The sequence below is a fragment of the Acomys minous genome (genome assembly GCF_964271855.1).
Source record: "Acomys minous genome assembly, chromosome: 4".
Classification (NCBI taxonomy): Eukaryota; Metazoa; Chordata; class Mammalia; order Rodentia; family Muridae; genus Acomys; species Acomys minous.
Window position 1 is genome coordinate 90322552 of NC_140486.1, and position 22581 is coordinate 90345132.

Sequence of the window (22581 nt, forward strand, 5' to 3'; positions counted from 1 at the left end):
TATTTATTTTTTATTAAGTTGATCTCTTTTGTCAGGCAGTTGAGAAATATTTCCTAGGAGGCTTCTGAATTTTGCTAGCTCTCATTACAATGACACAGTCAGTTGAAAGACAGTATAATTCCAAACCATTTCAGCAATATTATTGGTTTATCTTTTTGCCCAGTACACGTCTCAGATGTGTAAGATATTAAAAAAAAAAAGCAGCAGCAGCATTCCAAGCAATTAAGATATCTCTATACACTGTCCTAGATGGTTCATAACAATTTTAGATGTTACAAAACCCAGTAGAATGGAGAGTGTGAACATTGTCATTAAAAAATAGTATTAGAATTTTCGTGGAAAATAAATCGACTGCTTTGGACTAAAAAAAGGCTTTTTTCACCCCAAAAACTATAACTGGTGTGACATCTATAAGACATTGGGAAAAATGGAAAACAATCATAATTCTGCTCTTGGGTTTGAAAATGTGTTTAGGCACTTGTCCTGTTTTACAGCAGTAAAAGAGAGACTTACTGAGAGTGAATCATATGGTCTGTGAAAAAACATGGCTTGAAATACAGGTTAATTTTTCACACACACAAAAAGACTAGAAATCTCCAAACATCCAAGCAAAAAAGCCTGACCTGATTTTAAACGCACGCGCACGCGCACACACACACACACACACACTACACATTTTAAGTTAAAATGTTAAGATTTCTATGTATGTGTTCTAACAATTATTGGCTCACTGACTACTGGTTGTTATCCGGTTGGATAAGAGGGCTTTTGGTCTTGCACTTTGGAGTTACAGCAACGGTGTGGAGAGGCGCTCACCATGTGTCTAAACGCAAGCAGAGGCGAGAGAGTGGAATGTCGCATGTCATTCCTTTTCTCTAAAATGTGACAAATGGTAAAAAATGATTGCAGCTTATATTTATATTGTTTACTTGTCTTTACCATTGTACAGGAGAAATATCTTTTGTATTAAAATGGTCATTTTAAAATGAAAAAATAATGTGTATTTTCCTTTTACAAAATTTCTTTAAAGCACTAGTATATCTCTTGTAAAAAAAAATTCCTACCCTGTCTAAATTGCTTTTTGGTTGGCATTTGAATTACCTACTTTTCTTGTTTTGCTGCCCCTTAAATTCTCAAATCAAACCTTTGATTCAGCTGGACTAATTAACTATCACCAAATGTACTTGACACTTTTTTGTTTTTATACCCATGTTTGCTACTTGGGCTATTTTTTCCTAACCCTATTATAAATAAATTCTATTTACTCCCTAAATTAGATAAAAAAAACTATATCCACTTTTACATCCTTGACCACTAGATTTCTCAGTTGATCTTGATAATTAAAGCCGTTATCACGTTGTTATTATTGGCAGCAGTGGATCCCGTCCAAGCGTGCTAGACGAGGACTCAGCCACCACCCTTACTCTTTGGCTTACGCTTACTATTTTTGCTTTTTCAGTTCTCAGATACACTTTACACTTGTGCATTGATTTCCAGTTCCATTTTACACTCCTCAGTGGCAGGAGAGCTGGCGGGTTTCCCTGAAGCTGCCAGGACAGAGTCTACACCGGGCAGGGGACTGGTGACACATGGAAGATAGGCTCTTACTGATTCTTTTGAAACTAAAATGTTGGAATTTTTCTTTACAAGGGGTCCTGGGCACAGGTCACCACTTGACCCATAATGAAAAGAAAATAAAAACTCTTATCATTCAGCTTGATTGTTCACTGATGCAGATGGATGATAAGTAGTAGTGTCTGGTTTTTCTTAATTAAAACTGAAATGGTAGCTTAGAATTGGGTCCTGGACCCAAACCCAGTTTCGCATGTGCATTTTCCTTTGAGATTTTTCCAGAAGCTTATTTTGGTTTTTGGGCAGTTTTTGTTTCCCCTAATGCGCCAGAGGTGCGGGGCGTGCCTCACCTTCCTTTCCAGCCGTTGTTGCGGGAGGCTAGAGCGCCAAGTGCTTGGGGGCTTGCTGGGCCCTCACTCACTGCTCCAGAACGCCATGTTGCGATATTCAATGAATGACAGTATGTAATGTGCTTTGTGTTCAAATTTTAATATTTTCTTCTGTTACTGGAAATAATTGTGTTACTTTTAAAATGCCAGTATAATTAGGGGGTACTTGTTCAGTCAACTATAGATGAGAGAGAGCTACTGTCTCAAACGTTGTTTTATTTAATTTACAGATGCTTGTCCAGACTAATGCAGCTGATGAGAGACTTGCCCTTTTCTGCTCAAGGTAATTTGCCCGTTACTTTAAAAAAAAATCAATCAATCAATCAATCAGTCAGATTCTCGTAGAATTCAAAATCAATATAAAAAGTCGCGTTGACTCATACAAAGCAGTACAGTCCTAGGCTCTGGATAAATAATCCTTTTAATAATTAAAATTGAATTAGATCATAAAAATGAGCTGATGTTATTGGGTTAACTTAGAATCAGCTTGAATATCTTAATTGTGTAATATGTGGGTGTTGTCTTCCTACTCCAGGGGGGTTAGATTAGGTAAATTTTAGGTGAGGTCCTGGAATGTGAAATTTAAAAAATGTCAGCACATGCTTCTGATTTGTTGTAACTCACTGTGGCGTGAGAGCTGAAGACACAACAGGTAATAGTGCTTTAGGACTTAAAGGCTGTAGCCCTGATATGTGTGTGTGTGTGATGCTATACTCATTTGTCTTTCATTCAATGAGTGTTTTAATTAGATATTCAAGAAGTGGTTAAAATGTTTGTTATTTTATAATTTTCAAAGTTTAGTTTTATGTTCTAGAATTCTAGTCTAAAAATAGTCGTATCTACAAATATAACTATAATCTTTGTCTTATTCTCTGGTTTTCATTTACTAATGAGGCAAATTAATGGGGGGAAAGATCCAGTTTTAAAATTTCACATATATTATTTCAGATGCTGGTTTAATTGATTTATTTTTCCCTATAAGTTTGGGAAGTCAGAAAGGCAAAAGTTTTCAGAACAGAGTAATAGGTAAGTGAACATTGTGCTGGAATGCTGAGGTGATAAAGCTTTCGTGTTCTCATTTTACTAGTTTTTTTGAGGCTGCAATTTCATTTTTTACCATTGGCTTTAACAGTTAAATCTTCTACATTGTAGAGTAATCTTCCTCAGAAGCACTAATATCACAGAGCTAGGCATGATGGCACAAGCCTGTAATCCCCGTGCTTGAAAAGTTGAGGGAGAGGGGCTAGAAGGTATCTTGGGCAATGCATCAAGGCTGTTGTACCATCTTCTTCCCAGCTACCAGCTACTCACAACACATCGAATGGGTCTGTCCTGTTTTCCAACAGACAAAAATGTTTAAATACCTAGAATTAAAACTTGAAAAACTTATTTGCAATTCTCTTTTTAGTTTTAACAAACCAGCAACTACACTACATTGAATTTACTAGATAGCTGCAGTTATGTGTATATTGCTGGAAGTGTGTGTGTGTGTGTGTGTGTGTGTGTGTGTGTGTGTGTGTTAACAAATTAATTGGCTATGCATCAAGAGTATCAAGGGCATCAATCTCTTTTAGCAGAGTAAATGTAGATTTACTTAGAAAAGAAAGAAGGAACTGAGAGAGGACGGGTCTTCGAGAGGATACCTTTTTATTTATATACGTTTTTATTTATTTATTTGTTCTGCAAAGCAGCAAAAGGTTTCATTTGGAAGTGCAGTATAATTACAGAAGAGCTGAGCTGCAAGTGAGCAGTGTACGTCTTACTTAGGAGCCTCCCATTTTAAACAGTGTGGAGAATCTTTAAAAATTAAGAATCTTAGGCTCTAACTCAGTTGTTCTAGTTCAAAATTTGGGAGATAATTTTACCAGTCAGCTTGATTTTTGTTTTTGTTTTTGTTTTTGTTTTTGGAGACAGGGTTTCTCTGTAGCCTTGGCTGTCCTAGAGTCACTTTGTGACCAGGCTTATGATTTGAGGTGGGTAAAATTCATAAACCATTGATGGGTCATGAAATCTCAAAAGTACTAGTAGGAAAAATTACCCATATGTATGTGGTTTGAAGAGTTAGAAAAGTTTTGTCATTCTGAGGCCACTTTAGTTGCTCTTTTCTCTTTAGCTACTGGGATAATTGTAACAGGAGCTTGTGAGCTGAGCGTAAGCTGCCAAATAGCATCTTCACTCTTGGCAAGAGGATTAGAGGCAAGTTCAGATAACCTGGAGTTTCTGTTATAAGAATGCAGGGAACTGGTTGTGTTTGAGAAGATTGTACTACAGTAATACAGTCTTTAGAAATCTAGTGCTGTATTATTTCATCCTGAATCATTTCCTAGTAACTCAGCTATAGAAAATTGATAAGAACTTTAACTGTCTTCAGATAATTGGCAACAAACTGTTCTTTCCAATGATGCAGTGTATTATTTTCCTCATCGATAGAAACGGGACAGGTGGAAGTCAGGCATGGTCAAAACTCAGGAAGTGGAGACAAAAAGGATTGTAATTTCTAGGCTACTTTTGGAGTGTGTGTGTGTGTGTGTGTGTGTGTGTGTGTGTGTGTGTGTGTGTGTATTCTAGGTCAGCTTAAGGTATATAGTGAAATTATGTCTTGAAAACCAAGCAAGAATAATTTTGAACTGTTTTCCTAATAGTAATAAGGAATTATTGTTTTTATTATTGTTGTTGTTATTATTTTATTTTTAATGCTTTTTTTTCTTTGCAGTTTGACTTTCCAACACCAGTAGCCTCCTGACTGGCTTAGTCAAGATGCAAAAAAGACAAGGATATTGCAGCTATTGCCGTGTACAGTATCCTAACCTGGAACAGGTGAGAGGTTCCCACTAATATAATAATAACACATAGCACTTTAGTTGTGAATTTCTCTTTTACATTTTATTAGGCTCATTTATTCTTTCACTGAATGGATTTTGTTGAGAATATGCTGGTTTGCTTAAAAGTGTGAGAATATAATCATGAACAAAATCAGTTTTTCCATGGAGTTTATAGTATAGTAAGGCAGAAAATCAATGATCATATAATTTTAAGGTATAGTATGTTAAATTTTGGTGAGTTTTATGATGAAAACAAAATGAACAAGAGTATGCTATTTAAGTAGAATGGCCAGGTAAGGGTTTGTTTTGTTTTCTTTTGTTTTAAGTGAGACAGTTGAGTTAGCATTTGAAAGAAGTTGAGTACCAGGTTTGCATACATATGGAGGAAGTATTCTAGGAGAGAGAAAGACCTGGAGGAAGAAGAAGAACGCGCTAACCAGAAGTCAAGAAGCCAGTGTGACTCCAGTGTAAGATGAGGGATAGGTGAAAAGTAATGTGTGAAAAAGGATTGTGTAAATCCTATAGGGTAGCTGGGTATGGTGATGCACTCCTTTAATACCAGCACCGAGAGGTAGAAGCAGGTGGATCTCTGAGTTCAAAACTATCCTGATCTACAAAGTTTCAGGCCAGCCAGGGCTACACAGTGAGACCTTGTCTCAAAAAATAGACAAACACTTTTGTAGGCTAAGGTGACAACGTTGACTTTTATGCCAGTGAGGTTGGCAGCCATCACAGGACTATGAGAAGGGTGACTTATTATTGAACTTGTACTTTAGAAGGATCATTCTGGCTGCTAATGGGTAGAGTACTTGTTACGGGGATTCTTTTGTTTATTTTCTGTTGTAATATAATTCTTTCATCATAAACTACCCCCTTTAAAGTAAAATTCAGAGATCTTTTAGTGTATGAAAAAGTGATGATATTGTTTAATTTTCATCTTTAAGAGGAAACTACTCTCTTGGATCTCTAACCTCTGGCAACCACTAATCTACTTTCTGTTTCAAAAGACACCAATCTAGGTATTTCCCCTGCGTGGAAGCCTATGCTGTGTGACCTTTTGTGTCTTAACTTTTCATTTAGCATAATATATTCAAGGTTCATTCATATCATAGCATGTATTACTATCTCATTATGGCTGAATAATATTTCATTATAAAAATAATACCACATTTTATTTATTCATTCAACAATTGACGGATGCTTAGGTTGTTTTTACTTTTTTTGGCTACCATGAATATTGCTGCTATGGATATTTGTGTATAATTTTTTGTGTGAACATACATTTTCAGTTTTTTGGGTATACATGTAGGAATGAAATTGTTGGGTCATATGATAACTTGTTTTTGAGGAACTGCCTCACTGTTTTCCAAAGTGGCTCTATTATTGTATGTTACCTCTAGCAACGCATGAGGGTTGCAGTTTCTCCTCATCCTTGCCAGCACTTATCTTTTTTTTTTTTAATTATAGCCATCTTGTGGATGTGAAGTGATATCTCATTGTGACTTTGATTTGCATTTGCCAGTGTCATTGAGCATGTTTTCATGTGCTTATTGGCTGTTTGTGTACATCGTTTGGACAAATGCCTGTTGAGATCCTGTGTCTGTGTTTTAGGTAGTTTGTCTTTTTTTATTGCCAAACTGTAATCCTTTTTTATGGATAGCAGATCTTTATGAAATAATATGATTGTAATACTTTGTCTATCCTGTGGTTTGTCTTTCTACTTTGTTGATAGTATGCTTTGATGTATAAATGTTGTAAATTGTAGAAGCAGGAACATTGCAAGTTCCAGGCCAGCTTACACTACATAATGAGACCTGTCTGAAAAATAAGTTTTAAATTTTGCATCATTGAATTTATCTTTTTTTAAAAAATTAAAGACAGTTCTTACTCTGCAGTCTAGGCTAGCCTCAGGCTTGAGAGATCTTTCTCCTTTACCTCCTAGGACTGAGGTTGCAGGTATGTACTATGCACCTTTCTTTGTGTTGTTTTTGATGAAGGATTGCCTAAACCAACATCATGAAGATTTATGCCTTTATTTTCCTCTAAGAGTTTCATAGTTGCTTTTATAACTTCTGTTCTTCTTCAGGTCTTCTGTTCAGTTTGAATTCATTTTTATATGGGACAAGATATGGGATCCAGTTTCATTTTTTTGCTTGTGATATCCAGTAATCACTACTCTCCTTGTTGAAAAGACTAGTTTTTGCCTATTCAATTGTTACGTCTCTTGAAAATCAAGAGACGTACTTATAATTGTAATAGCTTATTTCCTTGTTCTCAGTGTTGTTCTATTGGTCTATATATGACATATGTCATAATGCTACTACCATAGTCTTTTTTAAAAATACGTTTTAAACTGGCATACAGTAACTGTATGTATTTATCAAGTAACTGATATTTCAGCACATGTATATAATGTGTAATGATCAGATCATAATTGGCTTGTCTGTCACCTTAAGACATTTATTATTTTTTGTACTGGAAACATTCTCTCTATTTTAAAATACACAGTTAATTCTTGTAAGCCATCGTTACTGTGCCTGTTCTGGGAACACTAGAAGTTATTCCACCTATTCACCTTCTCCTGTACCCATTGACCATCCTTCTCCCATCCCTTTGTCCTTGTCACGCTTGGGTGACCACTCTACCCATTCACTCATCTATGGACACCTTTTTTGGCTGTCCTGAATGTTTTGTAGTGAACAGAATGCTGCAGATGTGGCCTTGGCACACATCTGATTTTATTTCTTTTAGGTATGTGTCAATAGCTGGCTTTTCCACTATAAGAGGTTCTGCTTCTAGTTTTCCGAGAAACCTCTGTCCTGTTTTCTGTGATGGTTCGACTGTTTAACACTGTTCTTACAGTACTCCCTCTTTGTCACAGTCCCATTAGAACTTGCCATTTTAAAATATTTTTCTTACCCCTTCTACAGGATTGAGAAGATACCTTATTGTCTTGATTTATAGTTTCTTGATTAATATTATCAAACTTTTTCATATATTTGCTTGCTGTTTATATATTATCTTTTAAATATGTCTACACAGGTTATTTGCCCATTTTAAATTTGCTTTTGAGTTGTTGAGTCCCTTATACATTCTGGAATGAGTCCTTTGGGTGTCTGGGTGTGGTGACTCATGTCTTTAAGCAGTCAGGGAGTATAGAAGCAGGAGCATCAGGACTGGAAAGCCAGCCAGAGATACGTGAGACTATGTCTCAGAAAACCAACATCTGGGCTGGAGAGATGGATAAGAGCACTGTCTGCTCTTCCAGAGCTCCTGTGTTCAGTTCCCAGCAATCACATGGTGGCTCGCAGGCATCTATAGTGATCTGGTGCCCTCTTCTAGCATGTAGGTTTACATGCAGATAGAAGATTCATACATTAAATAAATAAAATCTTAAAGAAAAAACTCAACATCAATGACAAAAACCAGTCCTGGTGAAGTAGCTGGATGGGTAAAACATGCCACACAAAACTTAAGGACTGAGTTTGACTCTCCAGAACCCTGTACACAAGTCATGGTAGAATACTTCTGTACTCTGTGCTTCTGTGGCAAGGTAGGAAGCAGAGGCAGGAGAAATATGGACAGCAGTGAACAGCAAATATGGAGAGATCTTGTTTGAAAACACGGTAGCAGGGAAGAACTAGTTCCTAAGATTGCTTTTGACTTTCACCCGTGCACCATGGCATGTTCATGTCCCTTATGTTTTCTTTTAGTAATTTTTTAAAACACTTTAAGAGTGTGTTAGAAAAACCAGAAAGCTAGAATAGCTCCGTTGATAAGACTTCTATAGTCTAAAGGCCCGTGGTTCAAATCCTGTCTTTGGGCCTTGTGTGGTGGCGCACGCCTTTCATGCCAGCACTCAGGGAGGCAGAGGCAGGTAGAGCTCTGTGAGTTCGAGGCCAACCTGATCTACAAAGCAAGTCTGGACAGCCAGGACTTGTTACACAGAGAAACCCTATCTCAAAAACAAAGCAAAAACAAAACAAAAAAGTATGTCGTACTTACTGTTCTATTAATTACTGGGAAGAAACACCATGACTGAGGCAACTCTTACAAAAGAAAACATTGGGTGTCTGCTCACAGTTTTAGAGGCTTAGTCCACCATCATGTCAGGGAGTGTAGTGGCAGGCAGCCACAGTACTGGAGAAGTAGCTGAGAGCTTTACATCCTGCTCCTCAGTGAGCAGAGAGGGAGACTGAGGCTGCCATGGGGGTTGGAAACCTCAATGCCCACCCTCAGTGACATACCTCTTCCCATAGGACCACACCCCATCCAACAAGGCCACCCTTCCTAATGCTTCTAATCCTTCCCAAACAGTTCCACTAACTGGGATCAAGCATCCAAACATAGGAGCTTCTGGAGAATGTTCTCATTCAAACCATCAGGGAGTGTGATATATTTGGATTGATTTTTGAATGTAGTAAGAGATTGATGTCTAGTTTTATTCTTCTATTTATATTTAATAATTCTTATTCTTCCTCTTCCTCCTCCTCCATCATCATCATCATCATCATCATCATCATCATCATCATCATCATCAAGGCAGAGTCTTATTGTGTAGCTCTGGCAGTCTGGTCTTCACTATATCATGCTGACCTTGATCTCATAGTGGTGCACTTGTTTCTGCCCTAGGATTAAAGGTTTGAGCCACCACACCAGACTTAATTTTTTTTTATATATAGATGTTGAAGTTTTCTAGCACAATTTACTGAAGAGATTTTACTTTAGTTGGTTCCTTCTTTGCCTTGACTGGTCAACTGCCCTTACACTTAGCACTAGATAGATGAATTATTTGTTTTTTGTTATGTTCTTTTGGTGCCCCACCTCCCAGTATCATGCTTTTTTAGTTACTATAGTTTTGTATTATGTTTTGAAGTTGCTATTATAATGGCTCTACCTTTATTCTTTTTGCCCAAGATTGTTACCACTGTTTAGAATAATTTAGGGTGTGCGTGAATTCTGTACTTGCTCTTTTTTTGTTTTGTGAAGGTCATTGATATTCTGATACAAATTGCAATTGGATCTATAGATTGAGTATTATGGATACTTTAGCTGTATTCTTCCAATCCATGAACATGAGCTGTCTTTTTTTTTTGTATATGTATCATCCTCAGTTTCATTCTTTTCATATTTTATAACTTTCATGAAAGAGCTCATGCCTTTGGTTAAATTAATAACTAGGTGTTATTATTTATTGTCATCAGCATTATTAATATTGATAGCTTGGTAACCTTTTAACAGTATGTAAAACAGCTGATTTTTCTATGTTGATTTTTATGTCCTATACCTTTATTGATTTTGTTTTTCAGTTTTAAAAATATTTTAATGGAGTCTAGTTTTTTCTTTTATTTTGTTTCTTAGTATCTGGGGCTGGAGAGATGGCTCAGCAGTTGAGTGCTTGCTGCTTTTGTGGAGGACCTGGGTTTGGTTCTCGGCATTCACATGGCTGTAATTACAGCTTCAGGGGTCTGGTAGCCTTTTCTGGTATGCATATAGTGCACATACATACATGCATAGGAAATAACCTATACCATCTACAACCTATGCCATCTACAAATGAATAATTTGATACCTTTTTTTCTCTTATTGTGGTACTTTAAGGTTTCTAATCTGATACTGAATATAAAGGGTCAATATGGATGTCTTTGTCTTAATACTGCTTTCAGAGAAAATGGATTTTAGCTTTCCTCCACTGAATATCATGTAAATTGTGGATAGTCATGTGCAGCCCCTACTATGCTGAGTTGTGTTACTTTTATACCCTATTAAATTTTTTTATCATGAAGAAATGTTTAATTTTATTTTTTTCTACATATAATTAGATGATCATGCAGTTTGTATCTTTCATTATGGGGATGACATAATTTGTTGATTTATATGTAGCCATTCTTGCCTTCCTGAGGTAAATCCCACTTGATTATGTCTGTACTCTTTTTTTATGTGTTGCTGAATTTGCTTCATTAGCATTTTGTTGAGAATTTTTGTATCTGTTTATCAGCAATATCTGTCTGTAAGGATTTGGTAAAATATATCAGGTTCTGGGCTTTTATTTCTTGTGACATATTTTACTGATTTAGCCCTCTTGTTATCAGTTTGTTGATTTTGAATGTTGTCGTGGCTCAATTTTTGTAGTCTGTGTGTATATAGAAACACATTTTAAAAAACAATTTTGCTGTCTATTGGCTTATCATTGTTCATCATAGTCCCTAATGATCATTTGTATTTCTAAAATGTCAGCTGTAATGTTTCCCTTCTCATCTTGGATTTGATTTGGGTCATGCTCCTTTCCTTTCCCCATCTTTTTCATGCTGGCGTTTGTGCATATGCTATACCACTGAGCTACATTTCTAGCCCTCTTTTTTTTTATACATGTGTGTGTAGATATGCTTTAGTCTGTTTCTGCTGTTTGCTATTTCCTTTTACTAATATAAGCTTGGTACTTTCTTGATTTTTTTTCTTATTAAAGATTTAATTATTTATGTAGTATTCTGTCTACCACAAGAAGGCACCAGATCTCATTACAGATGGTTGTGAGCCACCATGTGGTTGCTGGGAATTGAACTTGAGACCTTTGGAAGAGCACCCAGTGCTCTTAACCTCTGAGTCATCTCTTCAACCTGCTTTCTTGATTTTTTTTTCTCTTCCACTCGAGACAGGGTTTCTCTCTGTAGCCTTGGCTGACCTGGACTCTTTGTAGACCAGGTTGGTTTCAAACTCACAGAGATCCACCTGCCTCTGTCTCCCTGAGTGCTAGGATGACAGCTGTGCACCACCACTGTGCCCAGTTTAAACATATTTTTTAAAAGATTTATTTATGTATTATGTTTACAGTGTTCTGCCTGCCTGTACCCCTGCAGGCCAGAAGAGGGCATCAGATCTCATTATAGATGGTTGTGAGCCACCATGTGGTTGGTGGAAATTGAACTCAGGACCTCTGGAAGAGCAGTTAGTGCTCTTAACCTCTGAGCCATCTCTCCAGCCCCAACATATTTTTTTTTAAATGTAGGCTGTAATGTATTATAAACTTCCATCTGCATTGCTTTTGCTTTACTCCATAGGCTGCAGTGTGTTGTTTCAATTTCAGTTTGCTTTAAAACATTTTACATTTTCTTTTGATTTATTTGGCTCATTATTTATTTAAGAACATATTTAATTTCCATGTGCTTATAGTTTCTAAATTGCTATTTTTATTCAATTCTGATCAAAGATACATGTGCTGGTTTTTAAAAAATTTGTTGAGAATATTCCATATGTTGAGAATAATGCTTATTTTATAACTATTGGATGAGGTTAATTCTGTAAATGTCTGCTTGGCCCTTTTGGTCTATAATATAGAAACAGTTTAACTGTTATATCAGATATCAGGTTCTTTCTAATTTTGGGGTAGATGGTTTTTCCATTGATGGAATGGGATTCTGAATTCCCATTATTGTCCTAAAATCTTCTTTTAGATCAAATGCATATATATATATATATACACACATATATGTGTATATATAATGTTTTTTAGGTTGTTGATTTGTATTGCTGTTTATATTAAACTTTTTTGTATAACATATAGATACAGATACGGATATCACTTCCTTTTGTTGAGTTGATTCTTTTGTCATTCTGTCTTCTCTCCCCAGTTTTATTTTCAAGTCTGCTTGTTCTAAGTGTGGAGACTCCTGCTTGAGTTTTGTTTACATGGTATGTCTTTTTCTATCCTTCACCTCTAGGAAGTATTGCTTTATTGGTGAAAGAAGTTTCTTAGAACAGCATATCATTGAGTCTTTTTTTAAAATCCCTATTGAGCCAGTCTACATCCTTTGTTTCTAGAATTTGATGTTTATATTCAAGCTTGTTATTGATAAATAATGATACACTTGTTATATTTTTAGTGGTTTTTTAATATTGGTATATTTTTTTTGTTCCTTCTTCTCTTACTCTTCTTTATGGTTTGATGAACTTCTCTATTTGATTCTTCCCTTTGTGTTCCTGAACAACTATTAAGTTTTATATTTGCATATATTTTTATGATAGGAGTTGTCTTTTTTCTAGTATAGAACTATAACAGATATTTCTTTTAGGGATGGATGGGTCTGGTAGTGGGGAATTACTGCAGTTTTTGGAAAGATTATATTTTTCCTGCATTTCTGAAGGATAACTTTGCTGGGTATAGTATTGGTTTGTTTTTTTGTTTTGTTTCATTTTTCAGGACTGTTGAATATTTTCCATCTGGTAAACTCTCTGCAGATAAATATTCTGTTAGTCTACTGGAAATTATCTTTTATGCGATTTGGTACTTTTCTGTTGCTATTATTAGAATTCTCTTTTATTTTTATTTTTATTTTTTAGCAATTTGACAATGATAACTGGGAGATATTTGTCATCTTTCTGTACCATAGCAAAATACTTGAGATAATCAACTTACAGAGAGAAAAGGTTTATTTTGGCTCTCAGTTTGGCAACACTTGAGTCTGTAATTGATAGGTTCTGTTACTGTGGCTTTGTGATGAGACAACATAGCCTGGCATGGAGTGTAGTGAAACAAGCTGTTCAGTTAATGTCTGGAATGTGAGAAATAGCCACAACAACAGGACTCCCATAATATTCACTGGAGTCATATTCTCAGTGATTCAGAACCTCCAGTTTTAGATCCCTCCTCCTTTTGAAGGTTCTGAAGACAACTTTTCAATACATGAGCCTTTAAAGGACATTCCAGATCTCATCTTGTAGTATATATGACCTCTTTTGGTCAAGTTTCAGAGGTCCTTCAAATAGCCATCTTTTCTACGAAAGTTGTAAGTTATTTAGTTGAGTAGGTTTTCTATCCTTTTTTATAACACCAGTAATACCAACATGTCCTCATTTCATCATCTCCACAATGTAATAGACCTTTTTTGCTCTTAATTTTTTTTTTCTCTGAGACGAGTTACTTCATAAGGTGAGCAGATTCTGATAGGGATTGTGTTGAATCTGCAGATGACTTTGTGGAGTATCCATCTTAGCACCAAGTCTTCCAGTTTGTGAGTAGGGAGCATCTATTTCCATTACATAAAGCTTCTTAAAGGCCTTTCAATCTAGTCTTAGGTTTTTCAGTGTATAAGTTTTGTATTATGTTAAATTTATTAATATTTATGATATTGTTAAATCCATTTTTGATTGTTTATCTCTGGTAGAATAGCATTTTATAATATTGATCTTATATCATGAAACCTTGTGGAGCTTATTAGCTCTAAATTTTTTTTTTTGTGAGTCTTTAAGACATTGTGTGTGTCCTTCCATGTACAAAATGATCAGTTGCACTAGTCTTCTCACCTGGGTACCCATTTTCTTCCCTTGAATCTCTCTAGTTCAGTGGGTATCAAGTAGAGGTGTTGATCTCTGTTGTCTCTGTTGATCTTAGGCAGAAAGCTTTCATTGTCAGTATTAAATATGATACATAAGTGTGCTTTTCTAAGGAAGACCTGTTAAGAAATGATCTTCTGGTCCTAGTTTGTTGAGTGCTTCATTGTGAAAGGGAACAGGATTTGTCACATTCACCTGCTTTTCTGTGTTTTTTCCTCAGTGTATAAATATAGTACATAAGTATATTAGCTCAGGCCGCCATAATAAATCATGTATTTCTAGATGGCTTAAGCAAGCTGAATATTCTTGCTGTTCTGAAGGCTAGGAAGTTCAAGGCCAAGGCACTAGATGATTGATTGATTTTCCTAGCTTGTACTTTGCTGCCTTCTCATTATGTCCTCACTTGTAGAGGGAGAATGAACAGTAATACCATGTTGTGTTAGGACTTTTGGTGGCATGTCATTCTAACTGCTTCTTAAAGTTTTATCTACATGTAGTCGTGTTAGGGTTAGAAATTCAGCATATGAGCTTTGGTTGGATGCAGGTCTGTCTGTAGTACAGACAGATGTTTGGATGTTACTCTGATCTTACAGTCCTGGGATAGGTCTTGCTTGGTTATGGCATAAACTTAGTTCTCTTTAGATGTTGCTGGGTTTTGTTTGTTAATTTTTTTTTTAAATTTTTGAGGATCTTTATATATGTATTTGTAAGGAGTGCTGGTCTGTGACTTCTTTGTTGGATTGGTGTCTTTGTGTCATTTTCATATCAGAGTAATAACAATCTCATAGACTGAACTGAGTAGCTTCCCTTATGTTTTTGTTGGAAGAGTTTTATGTACTGTTGTGTATTAGAGATCTTGACCAATATTCACCATAGTAGTAGCTACTGTTTTCTAACCAGGGTTTTTCATTTAGAAGTGTCTTAAGCTTTTCTTCAGGGTCTAAGCTGTAATTGTGTTGTAGGTGAAACAGTTTATGGTGATGTTCTGGTTTTGTAAATGCTGAACTGTTTTTTTATCTTAGATGACATCTAAGATAACTGTATAATATGTAAAAATTCTGTGTGGTGGCATTTGTCTTGTTTAATAGAAACCACTTAATTTCATAGTAATAAAAAGTTTTTTGTTGTGATTTTTTAAAACCCCTCTACCCCTTTTCAGAGAAAGTTTTTAATGCTGGTCATAAACATGAGGCAGAAAATAAATGAAGTCACTTTATCTTTCTCATGATTGATAAATTGTTTCAGTACTTGACTGGACATGTTGAACTCTTGGCAATTGTAAAACATCGATTCCTTAATTACAGGTTCTATTCAATAAGTATTTGATGCAATTTTTTCCCCTAACATTTAAAAAATTTTTATTCATTTGGACACTCCTGTACGAAATTGGCATTTAAAGAGATTCTATTGATCACAGCCAGGATAATTTATATTAACACTAAAAGCTTGGAAAATATATGTGTGTGTGTGTATATATATATGTATATATAGATATCTATATATACATATATACATACATATTTCAAGGCTTTGGAAAACTACTAAGGCAGTGAAGAAATATGGGGCCTAGATCTAGTGGAGTATTCGATAGAAAACAATGGGAGCCAAAAGAAAGAAAACAACTGCCAACCTAGAATTCTCTACTCCATAAGTATAACTTTTAAACGTAAGGTAAAATAAAAATATTTTCAGGAAACAAAAATTAAGGGAATTTGTCACCAGCAGACCCTCACTAAAGGAAAAACTAAAAGGAGTTCTTCAGGCAGAAGGAAAATGATTCCAGATGGAAGCTCAGAGCTATCAGGAAGTAATGAAGAACAATGGACAGGTAAATATGTAGGCAATCAATACATCATGTTGTGGGATGGACAGCCACGCAGCCTGGGAGGGTAGTAAGTAGAGTTGATTTCTAAGGACCTTACATTGTTTAAGGAGAGAATTAAGTAGGGAGTAACTTTAGATTTTGATAGTTCAGACTTGTCATTTGTTCCTGCGAGTAGACTAGGAAGAGAATCTGTAACTACTAAGCTAACAAAGTGGGGGGAAATTAGAATAATAAAAAAAGCAAAGGAAGAAAGAAGAGAGAAAATACATGTAAGAATAATACAAACTTCCAAGTATGCCCAAGTGAAAATAGACTTACTGCTTTAATTAAAAATATGCTCAATGACTATGTGTGTGTGTGTGTGTGTGTTTACTTCCATGGTAGAGCACTTGCCTGCTGTATATGCAACTGGGAGACCCCCAGCAACTCAAAAAGGAAAAATAAAACTTTATTTAATACTTTATAGGCGGTCCTAGCCACAAAGATAAGAAAGAAAAAGAGATAATATGACCAAAATGGTAAAGAGAATTGGGGTGAGAGGATAAAAGGCAATTATTTATCATAACATGATGATGGGCTAGAAAACCAAAAATTGATAAATTTTAATGGGTGAATTTAAAAGCATGTTAGACCCAGGTGTGGTGGTGTACGCCTATGATCCCAGCCACTGAAGAGGCTGACATAGGAGGATCATTTGATTCTGTTGTGCATTTGATATGAGCCTGGGCACCATGGGAAGCCTTTGGTTAAAAAGCAAACAAAATACCAAGGTGGTTGGACCAGTAGAAAAAGTCATATTTCTATACGCCAATACTCTGCAGAAAATGAAATTTAAAGATATAATTTACAATAACATCAAAGAAAATAAAAATTTGAGGAATAATTACAAAAAAGTCTGTATAAAATCTTCATTTATAAACTAAACACTGAAGGCTGAATAATTTAGCTCAGTGATAGCATGCCTGCTTAGCATGCTTAAGGCCCTGGGTTCAGTCGCCAGCAGGGGCTGGGAGAGGGACCTAATATTCTCATGGATTGAAAGAGTCAATATTAAAAGTATCCAATTTTCCAAAATTATTGTACTTATTTAGTGCAATTCCAGTGAAAATCACATACATTCCAATAAAAATTAAGCCAGTGTAAATGTGAAATGAAAAAAGCGAGAAGCAGAATGTTAACAATCTGAGCAAGAGGGCATATGTGAGCAGACAGCCACACCTACTCACCTGCGCTCATTAAGACAAGGCAGTCTTGGTGCAAAGGCAGGAAGAACGTAGAAACAAGCTCCAGACGTAGATGGATGTGCATATTTGATCTATGACAAAGGTGACATTGTAGAGCAGCAAGGGACACATCTTTCTCCAGTAGATGCTATTATGCCATTTGAGTAGCTAGTTGGGAAAGAAATGAAACTTTATTGTTGAGTTATTCTAGGTATAAAAATCATTTTCTAAGCGAATTATAGATGTGAGTGTTGTAGATAATGTAATAAAGGAACTAATAACAGACAGGGGCTCTTTGTGGCTTTGTAAGGAAGAGCTTTCTGCCAACACAAAGCACTGAAAACAAAAACTGTTCTCGCTTGCAATAAAATTAGGGAAGTGGTAGATGATTAAGAAAGTGAGAGGAAAAGAAGACAATACTTGAAAAAAACATATATAATTGAGTGAAGAGATTGTGTCCAGAATAAATAAGATCTACAAGTTAATAAAGAAGAAGACATCTCTTCACAAAAGAGGAAGAAGGGCTGGTATGGTGGCACAAGCCTGAGACCCAGCATTCTGGAGACAGAGGTGGGGGACTCCAGTTCAAGGACAGTGTGGGCTGCATTTTGAAGACCTTGTCTTGAAAAAACATCAGGAAGAAATTTGAATGGACCAGTAACTACAGAGACAATCTGGATTGCCAGTAAAAATGAAAAGCTATCATTGGATTGTGGGTTAAGGGCACAATATATGGCATTGAACATCTTCCATAATAGCTAAAGTGTAAAGCCCGTAAGACCAAGGATTGATAATGAAGTAGAGCAATGCAAAATGTACTGTTGATTGAGGCACAGATTGTTCCAACCACTTCGGGAGACTAGGTACTGAGTTGAAAAAACATGTACTTTTATTGTATGACACATAAATTCTCTTCCTAGTAATCTAACCTCACAAAAATATATCCTGTCACAAATAACAAGGTTCTTTGCAGCCTTGTTTTTAATGCCCAAATGCTGGTAACAACGTAAAATCTAGGATAAGTCACACAACAGAGTACAGATGTATGTGAAGATGAACAGAATATAGTTACTGCTGAATAGTATCGTAAATGCAGTGCTGAATGAAAGGAGCTCAGTGCAAAAGAGTACATGCTGTGTGGTGTGATAGATATATATATACATTTCAGAGCCTTTCAAAGCTTAGTATTAGAAATCAGGTTATAGGTACACTGGGGGAAGAGAGAAGGGATATTAGATTGGTATGGGACAGTAAAGGAATTTCTAGGATATGTTTATTCTGTGATGGTTTAGGAGGCAACATACAAATGTGTTGTGTATTTTATGTGATATATATGTTGAAACATTCTTAAGCCTCCCATGTGGGATAGAGCTAATGCGGTGGCTTCTGCAGCTCCCAGCAGTGCAGCTCTCCATTCACATTGCTCTCTCTGTTTGCCTCGGTAGAGAGGACAAGGTTGGATTTTAGTTGAATCTTTATTTGTTCCCTTGTACCCTTGTCCTTTTTATTCCCAGCAGTCTAGCTCTGGTGGTGGGTCCTGGACAGTAGGGAGTTTATAGCAAATGATTTTGAGACTGTCATACTTGATTGTCCCTGGGACTAAGGTCACATTGCAGGAAAGTTCTCATGTCAGCACAACCGAGGAAGTCATTCCAAGAGTTGTAACAGTGGTCAGGAACTAGCAACCTGGTTTTGTTTTGTTTTAAATAGTACCTTAACTATGATATATTAAAACATGAGTTTTCTTAAGTATAGTTAAAACGTGTTATTGTATTATAAAGAACATGTGATTAATATTTTATTTATACTAGCTATTTGACAAAAGGATATAAACTACAGTTTGACTTACATTCAAATTCTGGCTTTGCTGTTGCTGAGTGCAGAACTGAAGGCAGTTTGCTTTTATTTTATTTTTTTTTTGTGCCCCACTCTCTTTGTGTCAAAAGAGGGCACTGTTCTTACTGAGTGAAAACGCAGTGAGCTTTTTAGATGGCTTGAATAGCCCTGTGTGTGGCATATGGTCCGTTTCACCCTGTGTTAGATTCCTTCTTACCACATTGCTAATCCACTAATACTAGTATCTGTGGTAAAGCTGAAGACTGTGATGTGCTTACACTAATATTCTGCTAAGGCAGGATTTTTCTTAATCACTGGAGAAAAAGAAATGAAGGGTTTCTGTGAGCTAATCTGTTTTTTTTTTTTTAATACCACAATCCAACCCTGTTCTCTCTTTTCACATTTTTTAAATTGGAAAATATAACATTTTAAAGAAAAAATTACCCATAGCTATATCACTTAAAAGTATACTTTTAAGATTTTAGTACATTTTCTTCCACTTGCTTGTCTGTGTATTTTTAAATTGTAGTTTAGGTTAGAGCCATAGGTAGAGCCATTTTTTTTTAATATAGTATAGAAATATTATACTATACTATGCTATGTTATGATTTTTTTATTATTTTGGGTGGATGCATGGTATTACATTGCAGTGTACACCATAATGTAAGGATATTGTTACGGAATTTCCAGTTTTTTGCTATATGATGTGTTAGGCATCTTTTTGATGTCATCCTTAGGATATACTTAGAGAACTGTAACAACTGTATTTTAGGGAAACATACTTTTATGGCTTTAGATGCACATATTAGAAGTGCTGTATGGAAAGAATATCAACTTATATTTCTACAAGGAATACATTCATGAGTCCATTTCGTGTTATCATAAATAACAGTTACTTATTTAAAATACCCACTGTTTCTCTTTATAGCACTTGTTTAGTGCTCAGCACAGAAGCCTGACCAGACAGAGCAGACGTCGGGCAGCTACCAATAACACTCTAATGGAACGCTTCTTGCAGGATGTCCTGCGGCACCACCCGTACAATTATCAGGAGAACAGGTAGGTAGTTTATTGGAATATTAACATTTGTGTCAGTGTTCGAGGCCACCCCCACCATCTAGCTTTACAGTCCAGGTCCAGTCCTGGTTGGAAATGCTTGTGTAGTTCAGACTAGCCTCAGCCTGTCAGCTTCTCTAGTGATGAGATTACATGTGCCACCATGCTTAGCTTTTAAGGTCTGTATTTGAATTTAAAAAAAATATGAAGCGCAAAATTGTTTTGTGTTTATGGAACTAGGGATCAAACCTAAGGGCTCAGTTATTTGAGGCAAACAGTTTACCATAGATGCACTCCCAGCTCTGTAGTGAACTGTTTTATTTAACCAATTAAAATAAATAATTAGAAGTGAAAGTTAATGGATAAAATTTTGATTTAGGGCTAGGAGAAGAGTTAATACTTACCTAGCTCTAAAATGAAATTTTATCTAGTAACTTCCATTTCCAGTTGTTTGTTGTACTTATTTCTTTAAAGATTTATTTGGGGGGGGGGCTGGAGTGATGGCTCAGTGGTTAAGAGCACTTGCTCTTGCAGAGGACCTGGGTTCAGTTCCCAGCACTCACATGGTGGCTCACAACCACCTGTAACTCCAGTTCCAGGGAATCTGACGCCCTCTTCAGACTCCTCAAGGCATGCAAGTGGTGCACATACATACAGGCAAAACATTCCTACACAGATTATAAGTTAAATATTTTTATTTTTATTTTTTATTTTTAAAGATTGATTTGTGTGTATGTTTCCACATGTGTGTATAAACATGTGTGCATGTGCACCTGCATGCTTAGTGCAGAGGTTAGCGTTTTCTGGGCTAGGCTGGAGGCCAGCAAGTCTCAGCAGTCCCCCTGTTTCTATCTACCTCTGCACTACCTTTATAGGCATGTACAGATTGCCTGGCTTGTTACATGGTTGTTCTGATCCAAACTTTGGTCCTCATGACCTTGAAACAAGTATTTTTAACTGCCAAGCGATTCTCCACCTCAATTATTTGTACCACATTTCACTATAGGTCTGCGGGGATAGCTGAGTTGTAGAGTGCTTGCCTAGTATCAGTAAATCCCTGTCTTCAAAAAACATAATAGTAAACATAACAGTAAATGCTAGTAAAACATAATAAGAAATATTAAACCATAATACATAAATAATAAATATGCTAATAAAACCATTTTACTAAGAAAATACGGACATAACCGCCGTTTCCCAAGTGAATGTCTTAAGCTGATAAGTTATGTATCACAAGGTGCTTTTTAGGTATGTGATAGGATTAAATGTTGGGTGGGTGCAGAGCAAATGTTTTGAAAGAGTAATAACAGAAAAGCTAGGTGATACCAGGACAAAATAGTCAAGGTAAAAATCAAAGTCAGTTCAGTTTTAGTGGAACTGTGACTGAGGGGGAAAAGTATTAGATTGAATAGTTTTTCAATACTGGGTTTTGTTTTTTATCACAATTATTTATTTGTTTATATGTCATATGTACATATGGAAATTAGAGGACAACTTACAGGAGCTAGTTTTCTCTTTCAAATGGCGTGTGTGTTTTGGGAATCACAAACAGACTTGGTGACAAAGCACCTTTACTCTTTAAGCCATCATTCTGGCTTTTGATAGCCCCCTACCAATTACTTGTTTTGGTTGTTGAGTAAAAAAACATTTTTGGGTTGAGTTTACAAATGAAGATTTCCAAGTTTGCCCTTTTTTTGTTTTAGAACATTGACCTTATATTAGCTTATGATACCTTAGGCTTCTCTTGTTCTTTGATGCCTCTTCTGTGGGTTTAAATAAGATCATACTGACATTTGACACTGCATGTTGCTGCTAACGGAATGCTTCTTAAGAGCCAGATCATCTTTTGTTTGAATTTGCGCAGTGCCTACCGTAGAGTGTATACCAACGAGTAGAAAACCCTTAGTAGGTGATGGCTATGACTGAATTAGGACTATGCATTATATTTAGGACAACTGCTCATCTGTATGAAAGACAGATTCCTAAAATGTTTTGAATCAGGCATGTTGTGCTGATGGTAGTATAAGAAATGAACTGACAGCTTTTCAGATAGAAAATTTCAGATCTTTAAACAGGAACATTCAACAGTCATAAGCCCAGTGTGATGGTAGTGTGCCTGTAATTCTAACTTCTTGGGAAGCTGAGGTGGGAGCGTTGCTCATCCAAAAGAAAGATCAATTTGGGCAGCATAGCCAGATCACCACCTTAAAAAAAGGGAGCCAAGTACATATTCCTTATATTCCTTTTGAAGTACCAGACTTTTATGTTCAATTTCCTAAAAGTAACAGATAGGACTAGCTTCTTACATGCACTTTTATAGATAGAATTAACTGTATAATTTGTCTTTTTTTGACATAGCTCTTAAAATTTAAGGTTCTGGGGATCAAACAGGGCCTTGCACACCCTTGGCAGGTGTTTTAGCAGCTGACATCCTGAACCTCTGAGTCAAACTTTGCAGTGTTTATTGTGATAACTGAAAAGTGCATACAGAGATTCATTTCAATTTGTATAGGAGACATTTCTTTATG

At 36.0% G+C, this 22581-nt stretch overlaps 1 protein-coding gene across 15 annotated transcripts in view; it reads left to right on the top strand.

Annotated features, from left to right (window-relative positions):
• Window positions 1-22581, top strand: part of ZDBF2 (zinc finger DBF-type containing 2) — a 106780-nt gene that overhangs the window by 75936 nt on the left and 8263 nt on the right. For 6 of the 15 annotated variants that reach the window (XM_084778286.1, XM_084778285.1, XM_084778284.1 and 3 more), the window contains 3 exons: window positions 2192-2244; window positions 4675-4778; window positions 19926-20056. In XM_084778286.1, coding sequence (XP_084634412.1) covers window positions 4719-4778; window positions 19926-20056 — 191 coding nt within the window. In that variant the 5' untranslated portion in view covers window positions 2192-2244; window positions 4675-4718. Of the gene's footprint in view, window positions 1-2191; window positions 2245-3875; window positions 3935-4674; window positions 4779-12411; window positions 12473-15805; window positions 15942-19925; window positions 20057-22581 lie in introns of those variants that run through there. The other 9 variants (XM_084778289.1, XM_084778288.1, XM_084778287.1 and 6 more) reach the window with 7 other exon arrangements.